Genomic DNA, 20,418 nt, shown 5'->3' on the forward strand with positions numbered 1-20,418 from the left:
GTGACGCGGCGGGCGGAGATGGTGGTGGCGGGAGCGGGGGCTGCGTTCAGGTTGCGGAGTGAGGCCTGGCCCGGGTACCCTGCGCGCCGCCACCCCCACAGCGCCTCCGCCGGCGGCGCGAAGCCCGGGCGGTCCCTCTCGGGACGCCGACAGAGCGTGCAGAGCGGGCCACGTCCGCGGTGTACGGCCCTCGCGGTCTCCTCGGGGTTGTCCCGCTCCGTGACCCCGGAACGGGGAAGGCTGGTGGCCGGGACAGGCGGCGAGCTGGCACTCTGCGGGCTGCTGCGGGCGGCGGGGCGGCGGGGGGCGCCGGTGCTGAGCCTCCGGGTGCCGGTCTCGGGTCGCCCGGCTCTCAGCCCCGTGCGGTCCGCTCCCGCGGCTGCGTCCGCCCGGCCGCGGTGCTTTTCCGCCTGCGGGGGGCCGGGAGCTGAGAAGGGGTGGGCATGGCCAGCGTCCCGCAGCTGTTGGACGACCTGTGCGAGGCCCTCCTGCCCGCCGCGAAGGCTCCCCTGGGCCAGCGCGGCGTGAGCCGGCAGAGGGCAAAGCAGAGCCTCAAGAGGGTGGCCTACAATGCCCTCTTCACGGGCCTTTTTCAAGACGAGACTCGTAGACTGCAGCCTGATCTCGCGAAGCTCCCGGTGAAGAACAAGGTCCTCATGCTGTCCTTCGACTTGAGAGTGGGCGGGCTGGGCCCCGAGGCTGACCGTCTGGAGGAGCTGGTGGAGGAGCTCCTCGCGGCCCCTCGCGGTCCGCTGGTGGAGGTGGCGTCTGTTTTGGACCTCCTGGTGCAGCTGGCAGGGAGCGGCCCCCCTCAAGTGCTGCGGCGCAAGAGGGACTACTTCTGGAACAACAGGCACGTGGGGCGAAATGTGCCCTACGGCGGCTACGACTGCTACGACCTGAGTGTGTTTGAGTTGGACGTCCAGTCTTTGATCTCCAGGGAGGAGTACTTATGTCAGGACATGATCCAGAAGGCGCTTCAGGTGATGGAGGCGGCCCCAGGCACCGGCCTGCCCACCACGGGGCTCTTCTCGTATGGGGATCCTTGCAGTGACAGGTTTGAGAGAGACACCCGGGTGTCGCTTTTCGGCGCCCTTGTGCACAGCCGCACATACGACATGGACGTGCGGCTGGACCTGCCCCCGGTGCCGGACAGTGCGGACCTCTTTGGACTGGCCATTAAGGTAGAGTGTGTGCTTTCCTGCGTCCAGCTCCTCGGCAGCTGGAAATGCCTCCTTTGACCTCCCCTTGGTCATGCTAAACGTAGGGTAACACTCGAGTCCCTGTCACTTGGTGGCTGAGCTGTGGCGAGGCAGGGCTGCTGGCCTGGGCTTCACCTGGGTGGACGGGGACCCCGCTGCTGCGCGCCTGCAGACTCTGCTCTCTAGGGTTGCTGTTTACATTTGATTGCAAGCCGTCTGTCAGGTACTCAGCAGCCACACACAGCGGAGCCCCCCTACTGTGTGCGGGTTCTGTGTCCTTCCTCCGCCTGTAGCGTGGGGTATTTCCTACCTTAGTAAATCACTGTGGGTCTTTGTGTTTTGTGGCTTTATAAATGTTGCTGAAACATTTCAGTGCTATCATCACTCATTTATTTATTCCCTTACTATGAAAAATTCTCGCTATAACACAGTAAATTTTTCTGTTTACTGTGATTTTTTAATTTTTATTTTTTTTTAATTTTTAAAGAATTTAAAGAATTTACTTACTTATCTGAGAGAGAACGCACACGAGCATGGGGCAGTGGCAGGCAGTGGGAGAAGCAGGCTCTATGCTGAGCAGGGAGCCCGACATGGGCTCGATCCCAGGACCCTGGGAAGTTCGGCAGATGCCTAATGGACTGGATGCCCCAGATGCCCCTACTATGATTTTTGTGTGCTGGGTTCCCCAAAATGGATTTTCCAATCAGAACCATTTCTTGAAAAATTCCATTTTAAGTTATATTGATGCCTTTATGTGTCCTATGCAACTGGAAATTGATCATCTTACTTGATCCCTTAAATCACTCGGTGGGAGTAAAAACATTGTGTAGTAGCTACGTGCTTGGCAAAAGTAGAGGAAACATTCTGCTGGGTGTTTCTTGGGGGGAGTCCAGGAATTCTGACCACACTTGGGTGAAATTTAGACCCAAAAGCTTATATGATGTTTCCTTCTCTCCTGTGGTCTCCAGGTTCCTCAGAGTGTGGATCAGTCTGATGATGAAGGGTTCCAGTCGGCATCTAATTTGACTCCTGACTCCCAGTCTGAACCAGGCATGACTCCAGACATCGACCTGTGGGACGCCGTGCTCACCTACGAGGCCAGCAAGCGGAGGTGCTGGGAGCAAGTTGGATGGTACTTGAGCCTTTGCCCCTAATCGCAGCCCTTCGCCCCCACAAGGTGTGAGCATGGCCTTTACTCAGGAGAGCTCAGGCCATTGTTTGTAGAGCAGCTATGATGGGATTAAGAGCCGGGAAGTTTCAGTCAGGCTCGAGTGTGGCCTGACCTGGGTCCCGGGACGTGAGAGAGACGCTGAGGGATGGACTTGCAGGCTTCCGAGAGGTTATCAGGGAGTCCGTTGGCGGCAGAGTGATGTGCTGCCGTGAGGGCCCCCAGTCGGAGCCGTGGAGGGCAGCCCGCAGGCTGAGCAGTCAGGGCCAGGCGCGGTCTTCACATCGAGGACTGACTCTGGTGCCCTCTGGTGGACAAGTTCGGTCATCACAGTGCTCCCCTGGGCCCACCCAGGTCCAGAGGCCTCTGCACGGAGGACTCTCAGAGTCTATAAGGCGCTGGTGTCGCTCAGAAGCTCCCAGACTGGGGCTGGAGGACACATATTTCCCACTATCTGCTCCTGGGACCCTCTTGCCCTATCTCGTGTGCTGGTAGTTCTGTGGAAGACCACTTTGGGGAGCACGGGATGGAAGAGGCAGGGTTAGCAGGGGTACAGTGCCTTTGGAGCAGCGTCTGGGGGCCAGTAGGGTCTCCTGAGGATGGACACGTGCCAGGGTGTAGACAAGTACCAGTCATGTTCAGGCACCGCTCCTGCTGGCGAGGTCATCTACCCTCCCCTACCGCCCTCCCGCAGTGGGTTCCTCTGCAGTGGATGGCCAGCTGCCTGCTTCTCTCCGCACCGCTGGTGGAGGTTGCCTTGTCTTTCGTGTCCTGCAACTTTCTGTCTGGTGTACAAAGCAAGTCTAGCCATCCCGCTTGCCGCTAACCCCTCACGTGTCTCAAAAGTGGGCCAGCAAGTTAGCACTTTCTTTTGTAAATACATGCTCAGTGGTATTTCATTCATTAGTTCCTGCTTTTCAGGTAACTGTTTAGGAGATAGGATTGCTCACCAGACCTCTGTCCTTGCCTCTCCTCACCTCCCCCAAGCATCATCCTCTGCCTGCTCTGGTGCGAACCTGATCCCACAGGGCCCTGAGCCATGAGGCTTTCTGTTCTAGATCATTTGGCAGATCTTTTGAACTTGTTTCAGTTTAAACCCAGCCATCCGCTGGTTTCCTACCATGATCTCTGGCTAGTGAGCAGTTGGGGAAGCTGCTGCCCTCCGCAGCCCAAGCTGCCTGTGCGCCCTCAGCCCTAGGACCGTAAACTCTGTCCTCCGAGAGCCTGGAGGACCCCTCTCGCTGCTTCACCCTGAGCACCCCCGGAGGTCTGAAGGCCGCCCTGCCTGCTGCTGGCCTTCCCTGCCATTTCTCTGTGGCTGTGCTCATTCTGCGGGGGCGGGGGGGTTGGTTTCATTATGTTCACGGCTGAGTTCTCCGTGGGGACAAGGGGAGTTTGGTGTTTTCCTTCATGGGATTTTCTGCCTTCGCTCTTGTTCTCAGAGGGTGCACATGTGGCCTTAGTGGTGCTCGTGCTGACCCTGCAAGAGCGGGCGCAGGAGCCGCTGGGCTGAGAGATGGGACGGCATCTGAGGCGTCCGCCTGCCCTCCGCGACTCCCTTGAGGAACCTCAGAAGGACTTTGGAACCTGAGAGGCCTTTCCTCATGCTTTTCTCTCCCGAGGGAGTGAGGGCAGATGTCCGTGGTCTGGCCACGGCCCACTTGCCCACCTGGACGCCTTGGAACCGGCCTGTCTGTCGCCCCCACCTCTCCTTCATGCTGCACACAGTCGGTGCTGCCCTCCGGAGACGGGAGCCGAGCACGTCGTTGCTCTGCCTGCGACACCGTGGCTGCCCGGGTCTGCGGCGAGGGCCGGTCCTCCCGCGAGGTCCTCCCCGCGGCCCCCCAGCTCCGCTCACACTGACTCTTTCCTCTTTGGCTGCTCCCAGGGCCTCTTGGAGCCCCGCCCCGCCCTGGGATCCCAGTGGGTGCTTCCTCGTGTTCGCGTGCAGTCCGCCTGGTCCGCGGCGCCGCCTCCGTGAGGCTGGGCGTGTCCTCCTCGCCGCCCTGCACTCACAGACTTGCTGGATGAGGGGAAGGAGGATTGACGTGCGTTGTCGATTAAAAAGGAGTTTTGATTTTTTTTTAAGATTTTATTTATTTGCGAGAGAGGGACAGCTGGGGGGCTCAGTCCGTTAAGAGACTGCCTTTGGCTCAGGTCGTGATTGCAGGGGCCTGGGATCGAGCCCCGCGTGGGGGGGGGTCCCCTGCTCAGCGGGGGGCCTGCTTCTCTGCCCCCCCAATCCCTGCTCCCCCTGTTTCTTTTCTCTCTTTCTATCTCTCAAATAAATAAAATCTTAAAAAAAAGTTTTGTTTATCTGCGAGAGGGAGCAGGAGCAGGGGAGGGGCAGACGGAGAAGCAGACTCCCTGCTAAGCAGGGAGCCTGATGCAGGACTTGATCAATGTGGGGCTTGATCCCAGGACCCCAAGATCATGACCTGAACTGAAGGCAGGCGCTTCACCGCATGAACCCCGTAGGTGCCTCAGAAGGGTTTTTGGTTTAATAGGTTCTGAGATGTATTGTTCTTGTATCTTGTGTCTCATGCCTGATGGGGATATACACGTGCTGGTGGTCAGACGTGTGTCTTGATGTTAGACTGTCCTCAAGCTTGGAGCTGTTACCCCTTCAGGAAGTGACTTTTGTCTTTGAAGAATAAATGATACTCTTTGGAGATGCTAGACCTAAAAATAAGGTTTTGTTTTTTGTTTTGTGCAGAGGAAGGGAAAGGAGCTGGTTAGGTATAAAAATGAAAGAAAAGCTTTATTTATTTATTTTTTATTTTTTTAAAGATTTTATTTATTTATTTGACAGAGATCACAAGTGGGCAGGGAGGCAGGGAGAGAGAGAGGAGGAAGCAGGCTCCCTGCTGAACAGAAAGCCTGAGGAGGGGCTCGATCCCAGGACCCTGAGACCTTGAGCTGAGCCGAAGGCAGAGACTTAACCCACTGAGCCACCCAGGCGCCCCAGAAGAAAAGTTTTAAAAGGGCTTGTGTTCCCTAAGCTCCCCTTATTAAGAAATTAGTTTTTCAGTGGATTTTAAAAAACAGCTCTTTTAAGTTTTTCAGTACGGGTTGATGTTTTTCAAAGGAATATTGAAAAAGTGATACTGGTTTTTTGGGCTGCTTTTGAATGATGTGGCTGTGAGTTCCTAACACAGCACCATGTGGAGGCAGAGCCCCCGGAGGTATGCTGGGAGACACCTGCAAGACCCAGCAGGCATGTTACATCCGAAAATTTGTGAGACTTTTTGTTTCTTGAAACTGAATCAAGGAAAGCTCAGCAGGATATCTGGACGGGGCTCTCACAGTCGTTCCTGTGCTCCCAGGAGGGAGCTGGGGCTGGGAGTCCCCTGCTGGGAGGGCCTGGTCCTGCTGGGGCCGCGCCGGCCGGGAGCTCCCCCTGCTGGCCGCCTGGTGCCGTCCCGGGACGCAGGAGCGGTCAGTGCACTTAGCATAAAGTTTGCCCTCATGCTTATTTGGCATGTATAGTTTTGTATGTGGCTTCTTTTTTTTTTTTTTTTTTTTTTTTTTTTTTTTTTATTTAAAAGATTTTATTTATTTATTTGACAGAGATCACAAGTAGGCAGAGAGGCAGGCAGAGAGAGAGAGAGAGAGAGAGAGGGAAGCAGGCTTCCTGCGGAGCAGGGAGCCCGATGCGGGGCTCGATCCCAGGACCCTGACATCATGCCCGAGCCGAAGGCAGCAGCCCAAACCACTGAGCCACCCAGGCGCCCCTGTATGTGGCTTCTTTAACTTAGTGTAATGTCTTCGAGGTTCAGCAGGTGTTAGTGTCCATTTTAGGCCTGAGTCATCCTCCACTTTATGGACAGGCCATGCGTTGCTCACCCACTTGTCCGTCTGTGGATGCCTGGGCTGCTGCTGCCTTGGGCTGTTGTGAATCGTGCTGCTGTGGACGCTGTGTGGTGGTCATGCTGAGGACCGGCGTGTGGCCCTGGACACTGGGCAGGCGGGGGTGCTTCCTGCTGCTTCTGGTCTTAGTCCCTCTCCCCAGGCTTCTCTGTATGCGGCTGAGGTGTCCGTGTCGCTCCGTCCGCTCAGTGCCCCCTCCTCTGTCTCCCACAGCCCCCCCGGCCACAGAGAGGAGCCCTACCTCACCGAGGCCGGCAGGGACGCCTTCGACAGGTTCTGCAGGCTCCGCCACGGGGAGCTGCAGGTGCTTGGCGGGGGTCTGCTGCAGGCCCCACAGCTGGTCCTGGCGAAGGAGTGCGAGCTGGTGAAGGATGCACTGAACGTCCTGATCGGGGTCGCGTCGGCCACGTTTTCCTTCTGCCAGGTGAGCCAGCGCTGGCGTGCGGGGACAGCCCCGGCTCCATTGGACAGCCCGCCGTCGGCCGGGCACTGTGCGGGGCAGAGGGGAGCCCAGTGCAGTAAGTGGGCGGCTGGATGCCAGCCTCAGCGGTGGGCCCGGGGAGGACGCCGCAGGTCGCCAGGGAAGCTGGCTCCATGGCCTGCCTGGAGGACGTGGCCATGGTCTTCTCGATTCAGTTCTAAAAAGTACACGTTGATGAACGTCCTTCTAGAACTGAACAAAAGTGAGATGTTTATGCTGTTGGTGGAGCCACAGAAATGTGCTCCCCGTTTCCCTGACCATCCTCGAGAGGCACCGAGTGGCCCTCGGAGCCTTCCCTGTGCTTGGCGGGGCGCACATTTGGCCCCGGGGAGCACCTGCCGTGCAGGAAGGGGCCTGCGGTTCGGACACAGTCGCTGGCTTTACTCAGTGCTGCGGCTTCTCTCCTGGCGGTGGGGGGACTGGGCTCCTTCTGAGCAGCCGCGGCCGTGCTTCCACCGTCTGCCTCTCACAAAGTGAACGAGTGCACTCGCGAGCCCGAAGCCTTTCCTGCGCGCTCCGCGGCCTCCTCTGGGCTCAGCAGCCGCCTTTCCAGCTCTTCAGCGTCGTGACCAAGTGGCTGTTCTCAAACTCGAGTATGTGCTCAGTGCGCGTCCTGGGGGTTGCCCCGGAGACATGAGGTCCCGCCTCAGGTGACTGACGGGGGTGCTGGCGTGAGGGCCACCCTCTGGAGACTTTCTAGAATGCCGTTTCGAGGCCTTGTACGAATGACCTGACTGCGAAGCAACCCCCTCCCTTTTCTTTTCAGTTTCAGTAAAATACACATAAGAGAAAATTTACCATCTTAATCACTTTTTTTGGGTAAGATGTATTCATTTTGAGAGAGATTGCTCGTGTGTGTGTCCTTGTGAGGTCGAGGCAATGACTCCTCACGAGCGTCGAGCCCATCGTGGGGCCCGAGCTCACGATCCTGAGATTAGGACCTGAGCTGACACTGGGAGTTGGACGCCTGACTGCCAGCGCCACCCAGGTGCCCCCCACGGTTTTTTTTTTAAACCAATTTTAAGTATGCTGTTCAGTGGCATTGGCTACATTCCCAGTGTTGTGTCATCCTCACCCTCCCAACCTGAACTTCCCAAACTCTGACCCCATCACACACTCTGCCCTGCAGCCCCCTCCCCGACCCCACTGTCTGCTCTGAGTCTGACCACTCGGGTGCCTTCGGGAAGTGGGGCCAGACAGGATTTGTCCTTCTGTGTCTTGCTGGTTTCTCTCGGCACCGTGTCCTCGGGGCTCCCCAGTCATGGCAGGTGTCCGCTGCTCCTTCCTCCTCTCTCTGTTTTTTAAGGTTTTCTTTTTTTATTTGACAGAGCGCGAGATCACAAGTAGACAGAGAAGCAGGGAGAGGGGCAGGGGAAGCAGGCTCCCCGCTGAGCAGGGAGCGCGATGCGGGGCTCCATCCCAGGCCCCTGGGACCATGACCCGAGCCGAAGGCAGAGGCTTTAACCCTCTGAGCCACCCAGGTGCCGCTGCCACTGCCACTGCTGTTTTAAACGGAAGTGGTGAAAGCCGACATTCCGGCCTCCTGTGTCCTAGGGGACAATCTTGTGGTCTTTTACTGTGGAGCATGGTGCTAACTGTGGGCTGTCACACGTGGGTTTTTATCTCGGATGTGCTGGAATCTGTCAAATGCTTTCTCTGCACCAGTTAAGGTAACGCTATTGTTTCTTCATTCTATTGTGGTTTATAGCGTTATTGTTTTGTTTTTTTCCACTTCTCTAGTGAGTATTTACTGGTAGCCGAGCTGTGGCGCAGGATCCCAGGGTGGGAGAGGGTCGAGGACAGAGGGCAGGGGTGCGGCCGGGTCCCGCCTTCCCAGGAGACAGCCTCTTGCCTGGTGGTGGTCCCAGGCTGACACCCAGGATATGGCGCTGGGGGACGCGTACAGGTGCTGGTACCGTTCGCGCACGGAGCTGTCTCCCCTGTTAGTGGTCATGAAGTCCTGGAAGTTCTTGGTTTCGGTCTTGATGTCTTCTGCCATGGTGCTGAAGCAGCTCGCAGACCAGCGTGACCGTCGGTGAAGGCCAGACTGATCGATTCCTGGGTGCCGAGCCGCCCTTTCTTAATACGCCGCAGGGTTTGATTTGTTAGTATTTTCTTTCTTTTTTTTTTTTTTTTTTTTTAAGATTTTATTTATTTGACAGAGAGAGATCACAAGTAGGCAGAGAGGCAGGCAGAGAGAGAGGAGGAAGCAGGCTCCCCGCTGAGCAGAGAGCCCGATGCGGGACTCGATCCCAGGACCCTGAGATCATGACCTGAGCCGAAGGCAGCGGCTTAACCCACTGAGCCACCCAGGCGCCCCAGTATTTTCTTTTTCACATTTATTTATTCATTTTTGGGTGGGTGGCCGGGGAAGCTGGAGAATCTCAAGCAGACTCCATGTCCAGGCTGGTGCCTGTGGGGCTCCATCCCACGACCCTGAGACCGTGATCTGAGCCGAAACCAGGAGTCAGACGCTTCACCAACTGAGCCACAGGTGCCCCGATTTGTTAGTATTTTGTCAGAGATTCTTACATTTATGTTCATAAGGGATGTTGGCCTGTAGTTTTTTGTTCTTATAGTGTCTTTATCTTGCTTTGGAATCAGGGCAATACTGGCTTCTTAGAATTGGGAAGTATCCCCCCTTTTGGGTTTTGGAAGAGTTTGAGAACAATTGGTGTTAGTTCTTCAATTGTTTGGTAGAATTCACTGATAACGCCGTCAGGTCCCGAGTTCTTCTTTGTTGGGAGGGTTTTTTGTTTGCTTAAATTTTTCTTTAAATTGCAATAAAACACACAAAACATTTATCATCTTTTTTTTTTTTAAGATTTTATTTATCCATTTGACAGAGATCACAAGTAGGCAGAGAGGCCGGCAGAGAGAGAGGGGGAAGCAGGCTCCCCGCTGAGCAGAGAGCCCGATGTGGGGCTTGATCCCAAGACCCTGGGACCATGACCTGAGCCGAAGGCAGAGGCTTTAACCCACTGAGCCACTCAGGCGCCCCAGAACATTTATCATCTTAACGTGTTGGGAGGTGTTGTGTCTGTTGGAGCCTGTGGCTAGAGCTGCGTCGGCTGGGGCGTCTGGGGCTGTCTGTCGGCCTGCCCGGCAGGCAGTGATGCAGAACATGCTCTGCCGCAGCCCTGCGGTGCCCTGTGAGCCGAGTGACCAGATCCGGTGCCTGCGCCGTGTTCCCCTGTGCCCTCTCCCGCAGTGGGCGTCGCGTTCTGACATGCACTCTGCAGTGTGGTCCGTGAGAAGTCCTGCTTTGTTTCTGCAGGCGTAGCTTCTGTTGCTGAGTGGGGGACAGTCGGGCTCTGCCTGGTGGCTGTCTGATCTCCGCTCTCGGTGCTTCCCGTCTGTGCGGCGTGGTTTTGGGGACACTGTGCCGTGCTGAGGGGGTGGAGGGGGGCAGCGATACCATGTCGGGCTCTGGGTGCCTGACTCAGTAGCCTCTGTTCTGCCCTGTCCAGCCGGCCCAGACCTTCACGGTGAAGCGAGGTGTCCACGTGTCCGGAGCCTCTCCCGAGAGCGTCAGCAGCCTCCTCTCCGAGGTGGCCGTGTGCGGGACGCACTACGCACGTCTGAGCCAGTTCTCTCTGCAGCCTGTGCTGGACTCCTCGTGTGGCAAGGGCCTCGTGTTCCAGGTGTGGCCCTCCGCCTTGTGGCTGTCCCAGACCTTCCCTGGAGCCTCAGAATTCTACCCCAGGACCACTTTTTGTTTGCTTAGCAACGTCTAAAAGCTGACAGTCACTCTCTGGGAACAGGATCCCCGGGATGATGTTTTAGCCCCATGTCACTTACCTGCAGACCTGGGGAGAAAGGCCATGGGACAGAGGAGCAGCCAGCATTCGGGGCCGGAGCAGTACGGGGTGGGCGTGCACTGCCTGTCCCCTGCTCGGCCCTCAGGGAGTCGCACCGCGTCCTCCCTTATTTGGGACATTGGGGTTCTGGGCCCTGGGGCTGAGCCATCTCTTCTGGAGAACCTTGCAGTCGGCCCATATGCCAGGTAGAGCACCCCCAGCCCTGGGTCAGCAGGTGTGGGCTGCGGGGAGGGACGGGCCTCCAGACGCGGCCGGAGCTTTGGGAGAACAGAGAGCAAGGCAGAGGGGGGCTGAGCAGAGGAGGCGGGGTGCTGCGGTCCAGCGGGGGCACTTTGGGCCCCTTCACTTCGGGGCCCAGTGGCATTGCCTTTGGCCGACCTGATGAGGTTCAGGTGTGAGACGCACGGGGCAGCTGGTGGAGGCAAGTAGGGAACCGACGAAGATGGGAGGGCCCGCCGTGTGGGGTGGGGGACATGGCTGGTGGGTGAACTGACTTTTGTTCCGGAGCCTTCCATGCAGACCTCCCGTGGAGGCGGAGCTGAGGTAGGGTGCCGTGGCTGTGGATGCAGCCCCGGACGCACGTGTGGTCGAGACCCCAGTGGTTCAGAACTCCCCCTGGGACCCCCAGTTCCAAGTTTCTTGGTGTAGCTGGTCTGGGCCCTGGGATTTCGTGAAGGGTCCTTGCTTCCAGCTGGGCGGGGGTCCCTGGGCACGACCCGGACGTGGCCGTTCCACAGATGATGGAGCCCCAGGGCTTTTCCTCCCACTCCGGTGGTGTCCTCCGCATTCTGCGTGCCGCAGCGGTGTCCCCGTGTGCGGCCGCCCTGCCTCCAGCCCCCTCTCCCCGCAGGCCTTCACCAGCGGCCTGAGGAGGTACCTGCGGTACTACCGGGCCTGCGTCCTCTCCACGCCGCCCACCCTGAGCCTCCTCACCCTTGGCTTTCTCTTCAAGAAACTGGGCCGGCAGCTCAGGTGAGCCCCGGCGGGGGCCGCTCTGGGGCTTGCGGGGCTGCAAAGGGCTGGTGAGAACAGAGGCCCTTGCCCCCGACGGGCTCCCCGGGTGCTGTGTGCTGAGTATCTGTCGGTGGCCTTCCGTGGCAGGCCCTGTCTGGGGTTGGGGGCTCCTGCCTGAAAGGTACCCAGGGTCCCCACAGTCCTGGCCCCTGGCACTCACGGGCCAGTGGGTAAACAGCGGGTGGAGTGGTGTGGTGGGTGCCCTTGGGAGAAGGGAGCCTGGGGCCTGGGGGTGCTAGGGAGGGAGGTTCAGTGGGAGAGGACACCTCACGGGCAGAGGGGCTAGTGGCGGGGTGCAGGGGGGTGGCGGGGCAGGCGCACAGTGCTGTCTTGTGGACGTGGACTGCAGCAGGGCGGAGGCTGAGGGGTCTGGGCAGGGTCTCCCCAGTCAGCGAGTGAGAGGAGATGTCACTGGGCGGGACGCGGTGGGGTGTGACAGGGGCAGGGGAAGGGTCACAGACTCAGGGTGGCTCTGAGTCTTGTCCGAGCCTGAGAAGGGGGTGGGGGTGCACGGGGTGTGCAGGGAGGGGCCGGGCAGGAGGCTCTGGTCTGGAGTCCCCGTCCTCGGTGAAGGCAGGCAGAGATGTGCCTGGGGGACATTCTGCTCCGGTGTCCCTGGTCCTGGGGGTGCGGTGCGTCTGCCCACCTGGTTTCATGCAGCCTCTGCATCTAGGTACCTGGCCGAGCTCTGTGGCGTGGGCGCTGCGCTCCCAGGTAGCGGCAGCGGGGAGCCCGGGGCCGCCTTCCCCACCGTGAGTTCTGGTTCTTCCCGAGGGGCGGCTGAGCGGTGGGGCTGCGGCTGGGCGTCAGGGGCGTGTGGTGAGCGCCCCAAACTTCCCCTTGCTGTCTCCAGGGGGTGAAGCTGCTCTCCTACCTGTATCAGGAAGCTCTGGATAACTGCAGCAACGAACACTACCCCGTGCTCCTGTCCCTGCTGAAGACCAGCTGCGAGCCCTACACAAGGTGGGGCCCGCGCAGACCGTGAACCCCACGCAGTGTACCCTGTGCACCCCGCATACCCTGAGCAGACAGCGTATCCCACGCAGACCACGAGCCCTGAGCAGACTGCGAACCCCGCGCAGACTGTGTACCCTGTGCACCCCACGTACCCCACATACCCCACGCAGACCGCCTACCCCGCGCAGACCGCGTACCCCGCGCAGACCGCCTACCCCGCGCAGACCGCGTACCCCGCGCAGACTGTGTACCCACCGCAGATGTACAACAGCTCTGTTGTCGCACACCTGCTAGTGGTGGAGGTTGTGTGGGAGGAGGAGAGAACTGCGTGGGGAGGCAGGAGGGGGTTGGGCTGTGGCCTCGGTCAGAATACACATGTGGCTGCCATGACCCTTCACTGTGGGCCCATCCGCTGTGGCAGGTTCATCCACGACTGGGTGTACAGCGGCGTCTTCAGAGATGTCTGCGGCGAGTTCATGATCCAGGTGAACCACGAGTACTTGGGCTTCAGAGGTAGGCGGCTGCCGGTGGCTGGGCTGGGCCTCTGCCATCATGTGGCGCAGGGCCAGTGCTCGACCCCGGCCGGCCGTGTGTCCTGTCCCCAATTCAGATAAGTTTTACTGGACCCACGGCTACGTGCTCATTTCCAAAGAGGTGGAGGACTGCGTCCCCGTGTTCTTGAAGCACACCGCCCGCGACGTGTACGTCTGCGGGAAGACCATCAACTTGCTGAAAGTCTGCTGCCCTCAGGTGAGGGGCCGCCCTCCTGTCCCTTCGTCTGTAGTTCGTGGTCAGTCTCGTCTTCCCCTGAACGTCACAAGCAGCTTTGTCGAGTCTGGGAGCTTGTCCAGAGATAGGAGGAGAAGCAGAGGCGTTTCAGAGCCGGGGGCGGCTCCTTCTCTCCTTCCCCCTCTGTCCATGTGGGAGACGGCCCCGGTGGGACAGGCACGGGCTGCTTCCCCAGGAGGGTGGACCTGGTTTAGGGAGTCATGTCTTCGTGGCTTAGCGGGTTGGGGGAGAAGGGTTTGTCAGGCTCCCAGGAAGAGGCCTGGCAGCGGCCCACGTGTCGTCCCTGGGGCGAAGAGCTGTGGAGCGGGGTGCAGGCGGGCTGCCCAGGATGGGGCTGGGAGGAGGCCTGTGGCTCATGGGGTCTCCCTGTGCTGGGCTGAGAACAGACCGAAGCTGCAGGACATGGGGAGGGGCAGATGCTGGGGAGTGCACAGGCCGGGGCTCCCTGGGGAGGGAGCGGGTCTGGGGGGTGGCTAGCTGTGGGATGGGGTCTGTTCTGTCTGGGCTGAGCTCAAGGCCTCTGCCCAGGCCTGTAGCCCACACCCGTCCAGCGAGGGAGGCCAAGGAGAGGTCTTCGTGGCTTCTGGAGGGTCGTTGGTGGGAGGCAGCCATGGCCTGGGCAGAGACCGCACGCAACCCATCTGGAGTGTCCTGGAGGTGGCCCTAGGGTGAATGAACATGTCTGAGAAAGGGAGCTGTCCCTGTCCCCCAGGTCACCAGGAACCGAGGCAGAGCTGGGCATGGGTCTGCGTGTCACTGGCTCACCTCAGCTCTTCCCTCTTGGTAGCATTACCTCTGCTGCTCTGATGTCCCCGTCCCTCGGATCGCGGTGATCTTCTCCCCTGAGGAGCTGAAGGAGGTCGAGAGGGACTGTGCCATCTATGTGGGGCGGATGGAGAGGGTAGCACGCCACAGCTCCATCAGCAAGGAGGAGAAGGTGCTGGGCGCCGTGGGACCTCCCTCCCCTCTGAGGGTCTCGGGCTGATGGGGAGGCTGCCCCTGGTGTTCTGTGTCTGGGTAGGGTTATCTGGGTGGGGGACGCCCGGGCAGGGGCTGTCCTTTTCTCTCTGGGGCTGGCTGGGTGGGTAGACAGGCCCAGTCCTGGGCAGCAGGACCAGAGGTTCCCGCACCCGGAGGACTCTGAGCTCCTCTCCTGTTCCGAAGGGACTGGTATTCCAGGGCCTGAGCTTCGAGTGTTTCGCGTGCCCAGGGAGGGGTTTGATGGCAAGCCGCTTCTGGCCGGTCCTCCATCCCTGTGGAGAAGCCCGCCTCGAGCCCCTGCTCTCCTCTGGGTCGGTGCACGCGGGGGGGGGGGTCCCGGCCCAGATTGCTCGGGGCAGTGGGGGCCTGTTGACTGCTGAGGCTTGTGGAGCCAGGGTGCCGTCCCTGGAGGGGCCTGCGTGGGGTCTGAGCAGCCCCTGCTCGGAGGCCGTCGTAGAGCGGGGGACAGAGAATTTGGATGTGTTGACAGACGGTCTTTTTCAGGAATTACGAGTGGAAATTGCAAAGCAAGAATTGATTGTCCAGGCTCGGGAAGCAGCGTCCAGAGTCCTGCGAGCCCTCAGTGGTGCGTGCGGCTCGGGTCACCCTCCGTGGCTCTGGGGCTGCCCGCGCAGGCACCTCACCACACCGCACCCCCATCTCCACACAGATCGGCAGACCTCGGAACGCATGGCCTTGGACGCCCGGAAGCGAGAACAGTTTCAGAGGCTGAAGGAGCAGTTTGTGCAGGACCAGGAGGTAGGCAGTGCGGCTGCCGGGGTTGGGGCCTGCGGGGCCACGTGTGGTGCCTTGTGCAGGGGCGCCAGGGGGAGGGGGCCCGTGGGGTCCAGCTCTGACGCGCCGGGCCGCGTGTGGTGCCTCGTGCAGCGGCGCCGGGCAGCCCGGCAGGAGGCCCTGGACGGCGGCGGCGGCCCCGCGGGAGGGTTCTGCGACCGGGAGAGGCGGCTGAGGGTCCTGGAGGAGCGGCTGGAGAGGAAGGCGAGGTAGGCGGCCGCGGGCGAGGCGGCCACTCGGGGCTGTCCTGGCGGGACCTCGGGACGGTCGTCTTTGCATCTTGAAGATTCTCAAGTGTGTGTGAAGAGTGGGGGCCCGAGCTCCCGCGTGCGCCTGGGCGGAGGGCTTCGGGCGGCTCCGCCACACGCCGTGCGCTCCCGCCCTCGCGGCGCGGCCGTGCGGACTGGAGCCCAGACAGGGCATGCGCGGTGGGTCTGTCTCTCCTGCTTGCCTGTCTCTTGTTTGTTCTCAAGGTCAACAACACCCAACCCTTTTCCCATTTTGAAGCCTGTGGTGAGCCGGACGCTAGATGGATGGGGCACTTGTCCAGCCCAGTGTCCAGGAGGCGGTCTCGTGGGGCCTTTAGCTTGCCCTGCTCCTCCTGTAACCCGGCAGCAGAGCCGGCCTCTCCCAGGGGCACCTTCGTGGGGGGCTGTCTCTTCCTGCCTCTTCTCTCAGGACCACAGTCGTCCTGACCTTAGATACTGTTCACGGAGCGCGTGTCATGTGCGTGCGTGCGCGTGCCTGGGCACATGTGTGCCTGTGTGCGTGTGGGGTGGATGTTCTTCTGTTGTCGATGGGAGACAGCAGAGTATAGGGCGGTGTCCCTGGTCTGGGGCATCCGAGTGGGAATGAGCCAGTCCAGGTCTGGCCCTGTTCCCTGCTGCTGAAAGGACCAGAATCGCTGGGAGTAACGTGCGGGGGGAGCGGCCAGGGAAGCCGATGCGGCGTTTGCCTTATGCTCTCTGTACCCTTTGGCACTTGTCTTCAGTTCAGCAGAATAGGAAGGTACCCCTCGTATGGGGGGCCTGGCAGCCCTGGGCCTCCTGCCTGTCCTCTTGCTTCCGACCGTGTAGCGGCTCATTCTGGTATTTGCTCAGCAGATGTCAGCTGAGCCCTGGCTAGGTGCCTGTCCTCCAGGGTCCTGGTCTGGTGGGCAGAAACACCTGTCCAGCGAGGCCCCTGCAGGTGCAGTAGGGGGCCCCACCGGGGACCAGTTGCTGGCCTGGGAAGGTGCCGAGGGCCTCTGCCGTGGAGAGCCACCCTAGCCCGTGGGGTACCAGCTGGACAGTGTCGGGCGACCACGGCAGCTGGGTGTCTCTGGGTGTGGCTTTAGGCAGGCGCTGGTTGACCATTATAGCAAGTTGTCGGCAGAAGCAGCTCGCCGAGAGCAGAAGGCGCTGTGGAAGATCCAGAGGCACCGACTGGCAAGTGCACGGCTTCGTTTCCTCGTAGAAGATCAGAAGCACATTCAGGTATTGCTGCTTTCGGATGGGAGCTCTTCCCCCTGGGCTTTGGCGGTCTCGGAGCCCCTGAGTGCTTGCAGACCTGGGCTCTGGGAAAGGGTTGGCAACTCTGCCCAGGGACGTCGGGACTGGGAGGAGGCCGTGCTGGCGCCGGACGGTGGGCAGCGCGGTGTGCTCTCTGTAGGCCCAGGCTCTTCTCGTCTTCGTGCTGTGGCCCGTTGGGGCAGCTGGGAGCCGTGGCTTCCGTGTGTTGGGTGCTGAGGGTTAGGGTTGGGTGGTACAGGGCTAGGTGCTCACCACCGCTTCCCGAGTTTCAGGGGGTGCTGAAGGACGTGTCCGAAGGGAAGGCCCCGGAGCCACTGGCCGTCCTCCCTGCCGCCGGCTCCCAGGTGAGGAGCCGGGGGCGGGCTTCGGGCGCAGAGCATGGGGTTGGCAACTGGATGCCTCATGTCTGCACTGGCCTGTTCCAGCACTTTCCGGCTCCATGAGCTTTGGTGCTGGTTGCAGAACCAAGCTTCAGAGACTGACACCCACTTGTGTTTCAGACTTTGTCTTCGGGCCATGAGCACCCTGCCGGCGGCAGCAGCTCCGACTCCAGGTATGCAGAGCCGCAGCATGTGGCTGCCTGGGACTGGCTGAACTCGCGGACGCCGGAGCAAGTCAGGCCGCCAGCTGCAGGGGCCCGCGGCTCAGCGCCAGGATCTGAGCTGCAGCCGGGGCCGGGGGACAGGCCGGGGCCGTTCTCTGAGGGCCTCAGCATCCAAGACTTCCTGCCCAGAGCCCGGGAGGCTGAGCCGCCTGCGCATGCTGGCGTGACCCCTGTCCTGGAGGAGGCGTTACAAACCATCGGCTCTGACCTGCCTCCCTGGGCTCCATCCGATGTGGTGGCCACAGGGCCTGCTGGGACACAGGAGTATGATTTCAGAACCATCCTGAGGCCCGCTGTAGCCCCCTTGGCTTCCCCAGGGACCCTGCAGACTGTAGGAGGTGGCTCGAGCAATGAGGGGCAGCAGCTATGGCGGGACAGTGTCACACAGCCAGAGAACACAGGTGTCCCAGATAGACACGTGGCTCTGCTTCACCCCCACCCCGCTGGGCACACCGTCCCCCAGGAGGGGAGCAGTCAGGCCACGGAGCAGCTCCTTGAGCATGTATCAGAAGGCAGCGTTCCCATAGGCGGCTGTACTTCTGGGATGGCCCCCTCCCGACCGCGGTGGAACGTCCACGGACACGTGTTTCAGTCCCACGTGGCACTGAGTGCACTTTCTGGGGAAGGCCAGCCCGATATGCCCAGGCCCTGCCAGAGCCTCACTGACCAGGTGTCCCGGTCAGGCCTCAGTCTGGGAGCGCAGAGCCCCGTCTGTGAGCACGAGCCACAGATGCCTACAGAGACGGCCTCAGACAGTGACTCCGCTCAGGTGGCTGGTTCCAGTGGTGGGGAGCCACATGGCCTCCAGGCTTTGCCGTCCGCAGCGGCTCTATCTGGGGACCTGGGTGATGGTATCCCCGAAGAACCAGGTCAGTGGGACCCCTACAGCTCTCCTATCACTGGTGGCACCTGTGGGCCCAGGAGGGGTCTGGGCAGGGAGTCTGCAGCCCTGGGGACTTGGGAGGTCCCACTGTGGAGGGGTACTTGGCCCTCATACTCTTCCTGCCCCACTTGTGTTGCTCAGGACCGGTACCGAGTAGGGACGCGGAGGACCTCTCTCCAAATCACCCTCCAAGCTCACAGGTGAGGACAGATGGGGTTAGGGGTCTGGCCTGCCAGGATGGGGCTGCATGTAGGGGATCCCACTGTCCCTTTCCTTCCTAGGACGACGTGGCGGCCCAGAGCAGCCCCGGCCTTGGTGAGGAGGCGGCCGCGGCCCAGCGCTGGGGCCGGGAGCAGGCCTACCTAGCGGGTCTGGCAGAGCAGTACGGGCTGGAGCAGTACCCGGACAGCTACGAGGCCATGTGTGAGTGGCCGGTTGCGGTGGTGGGCAGGCGGGCAGGCGGAAGCCCAGCGTGTCCCGTGTGCTGAACGGCCATCTGCTGTCCTATAGCAGAGCCTCCTGCCGCCCACCTGCTGCACCATGGGCTTCCCCGGGCCTTCGCCCTCCCGGAGGACCCCCGTGTCCGATCAGATGCAGATGAGACCGCGGTGCAGCTGAGCGAGCTGCTGCCGCTGCCCGTGCTCATGAAGCACTCCATCAGCGCCCCGCTGGCCGCTCAGTGAGTGCCCACCCCTGCCCTGCCCGCCCTGCCCGCCCCGCCCCCCCTGCCCGCCCCGCCCCCCGCCGCCCCTGACCCTGGGCCCCTCCCGCCAGCGTCTCGTTGGTGAACAAGGCCGCCGTGGACTACTTCTTCGTGGAGCTGCGGCTGGAGGCGCACTTCGAGGCCCTGCGGCACTTCCTGCTCATGGAGGACGGCGAGTTCGCACAGTCGCTCAGCGACCTGCTCTTTGAGAAGGTGACCGGGGCGCGGCGTGGGCGTGGCCGCTGGCCTCGGTGCCGGGACTCCCTTGGGACGCCTGTGCCCTCTCCTGCCTCAGCTGGGGGCGGGCCAGACGCCCGGGGAGCTGCTCAACCCGCTGGTGCTCAACTCGGTGCTCAGCAAGGCCCTGCGGTACAGCCTGCACGGCGACACGCCGCTCGCCGCCAACCTCTCCTTCGCCCTCAAGTTCCTGCCCGAGGCCTTCGCCCCCAACGCGCCGGACGTGCTGAGCTGCCTGGAGCTCAGGTACAAGGTCAGCAGGGCCGGGCCGAGTGGCGGTGGTGGGGGGGGATCCCCGCAGGGGCGTGCTGAGCCGGCCTCGCCCGCAGGTCGACTGGCCCCTGAACGTGGTGCTCACCGAGGGCTGCCTGAGCAGGTACAGCGGCATCTTCTCCTTCCTGCTGCAGCTCAAGCTCGTGATGTGGGCGCTCAAGGACGTCTGCTTCCACCTGAAGCGCGCCGGTGAGGGCGGCCGCAGCCCGGCCGGTCCTGGGCGGCGCGCGCACGCCTGCCCCCCCCACCCCGCCCCCTCCGCGCTCTGGTGAGCCGCGCGCGCGCACGTCTGACCCCGCCTCTCCCTCCCCCCAGCTCTGGTGAGCCGCGCGCGCGCACGTCTGACCCCCCCCCCCAGCTGTGGTGGGCCGCGCGCGCGCACGTCTGACCCCGCCCCTCCCCCCCAGCCCTGGTGAGCCGCGCGGCCGGCTCCGTGCAGTTCCGCCAGCTGCAGCTCTTCAAGCACGAGATGCAGCACTTTGTCAAGGTCACGCAGGGCTACATCGCCAACCAGATCCTGCACGTCACCTGGTGCGAGTTCCGGGCCCGGCTGGCGCAGGTGGGCGACCTCGAGGACATCCAGCGCGCGCACGCCGAGTACCTGCACAAGGCCGTGTTCCGGTGAGCCGGGCGCCCGGGGCGCCTCTGCGCGTGCGCGTCCGGGGCCCCGGGCGCCCCTCACCGGCGGCCCCGTGCTTCCCCAGGGGCCTGCTGACCGAGAAGGCCGCGCCGGTCATGAACGTCATCCACAGCATCTTCAGCCTCGTGCTCAAGTTCCGCAGCCAGCTCATCTCGCAGCCCTGGGTCCCCGCCGGCGGCCCCCGCGGCGCGCAGCACCCCAACTTCGCCCTCATGCAGCAGTCCTACAGCACCTTTAAGTACTACTCCCACTTCCTCTTTAAAGGTGACTGTCCCCCAGGGCCGGGAGGGCTTGGGGACAGTGGGGCAGGAGCCCGTAGACGGGCCTGGCTGAGCTGCTCCCGGTCCCCCCAGTGGTGACCAAGCTGGTGAACCGAGGCTACCAGCCCCACCTGGAGGACTTCCTGCTGCGCATCAACTTCAACAACTACTATCAGGACGCCTGAGGCTGCGCGACACAGGTGTGCTCCAGCCCCCCCATACTCCCCAG

At 61.5% G+C, this 20,418-nt stretch overlaps 1 protein-coding gene across 7 annotated transcripts in view; it reads left to right on the forward strand.

The window, feature by feature from the left end:
- Positions 1-18: 18 nt before the first annotated feature.
- Positions 19-20,418, forward strand: part of TUBGCP6 (tubulin gamma complex associated protein 6) — a 29,440-nt gene continuing 9,040 nt past the window's right edge. For 2 of the 7 annotated variants that reach the window (XM_032345820.1, XM_032345819.1), the window contains exons 1-25: positions 20-1,184; positions 2,171-2,334; positions 6,454-6,664; positions 10,192-10,365; positions 11,393-11,514; positions 12,230-12,308; positions 12,410-12,519; positions 12,935-13,026; positions 13,124-13,263; positions 14,090-14,239; positions 14,788-14,869; positions 14,954-15,042; positions 15,172-15,287; positions 16,415-16,553; positions 16,862-16,933; positions 17,090-18,062; positions 18,218-18,276; positions 18,358-18,499; positions 18,587-18,755; positions 18,851-18,992; positions 19,075-19,269; positions 19,346-19,478; positions 19,697-19,910; positions 19,994-20,193; positions 20,283-20,389. In XM_032345820.1, coding sequence (XP_032201711.1) covers positions 444-1,184; positions 2,171-2,334; positions 6,454-6,664; positions 10,192-10,365; positions 11,393-11,514; positions 12,230-12,308; positions 12,410-12,519; positions 12,935-13,026; positions 13,124-13,263; positions 14,090-14,239; positions 14,788-14,869; positions 14,954-15,042; positions 15,172-15,287; positions 16,415-16,553; positions 16,862-16,933; positions 17,090-18,062; positions 18,218-18,276; positions 18,358-18,499; positions 18,587-18,755; positions 18,851-18,992; positions 19,075-19,269; positions 19,346-19,478; positions 19,697-19,910; positions 19,994-20,193; positions 20,283-20,374 — 4,800 coding nt within the window. In that variant the 5' untranslated portion in view covers positions 20-443 and the 3' untranslated portion in view covers positions 20,375-20,389. Of the gene's footprint in view, positions 1,185-2,170; positions 2,335-6,453; positions 6,665-10,191; positions 10,366-11,392; positions 11,515-12,229; positions 12,309-12,409; positions 12,520-12,934; positions 13,027-13,123; positions 13,264-14,089; positions 14,240-14,787; positions 14,870-14,953; positions 15,043-15,171; positions 15,288-16,414; positions 16,554-16,861; positions 16,934-17,089; positions 18,063-18,217; positions 18,277-18,357; positions 18,500-18,586; positions 18,756-18,850; positions 18,993-19,074; positions 19,270-19,345; positions 19,479-19,696; positions 19,911-19,993; positions 20,194-20,282; positions 20,401-20,418 lie in introns of those variants that run through there. The other 5 variants (XM_032345823.1, XM_032345818.1, XM_032345822.1 and 2 more) reach the window with 5 other exon arrangements.

This window comes from Mustela erminea, chromosome 6 (genome assembly GCF_009829155.1).
Source record: "Mustela erminea isolate mMusErm1 chromosome 6, mMusErm1.Pri, whole genome shotgun sequence".
Lineage (NCBI taxonomy): Eukaryota > Metazoa > Chordata > Mammalia > Carnivora > Mustelidae > Mustela > Mustela erminea.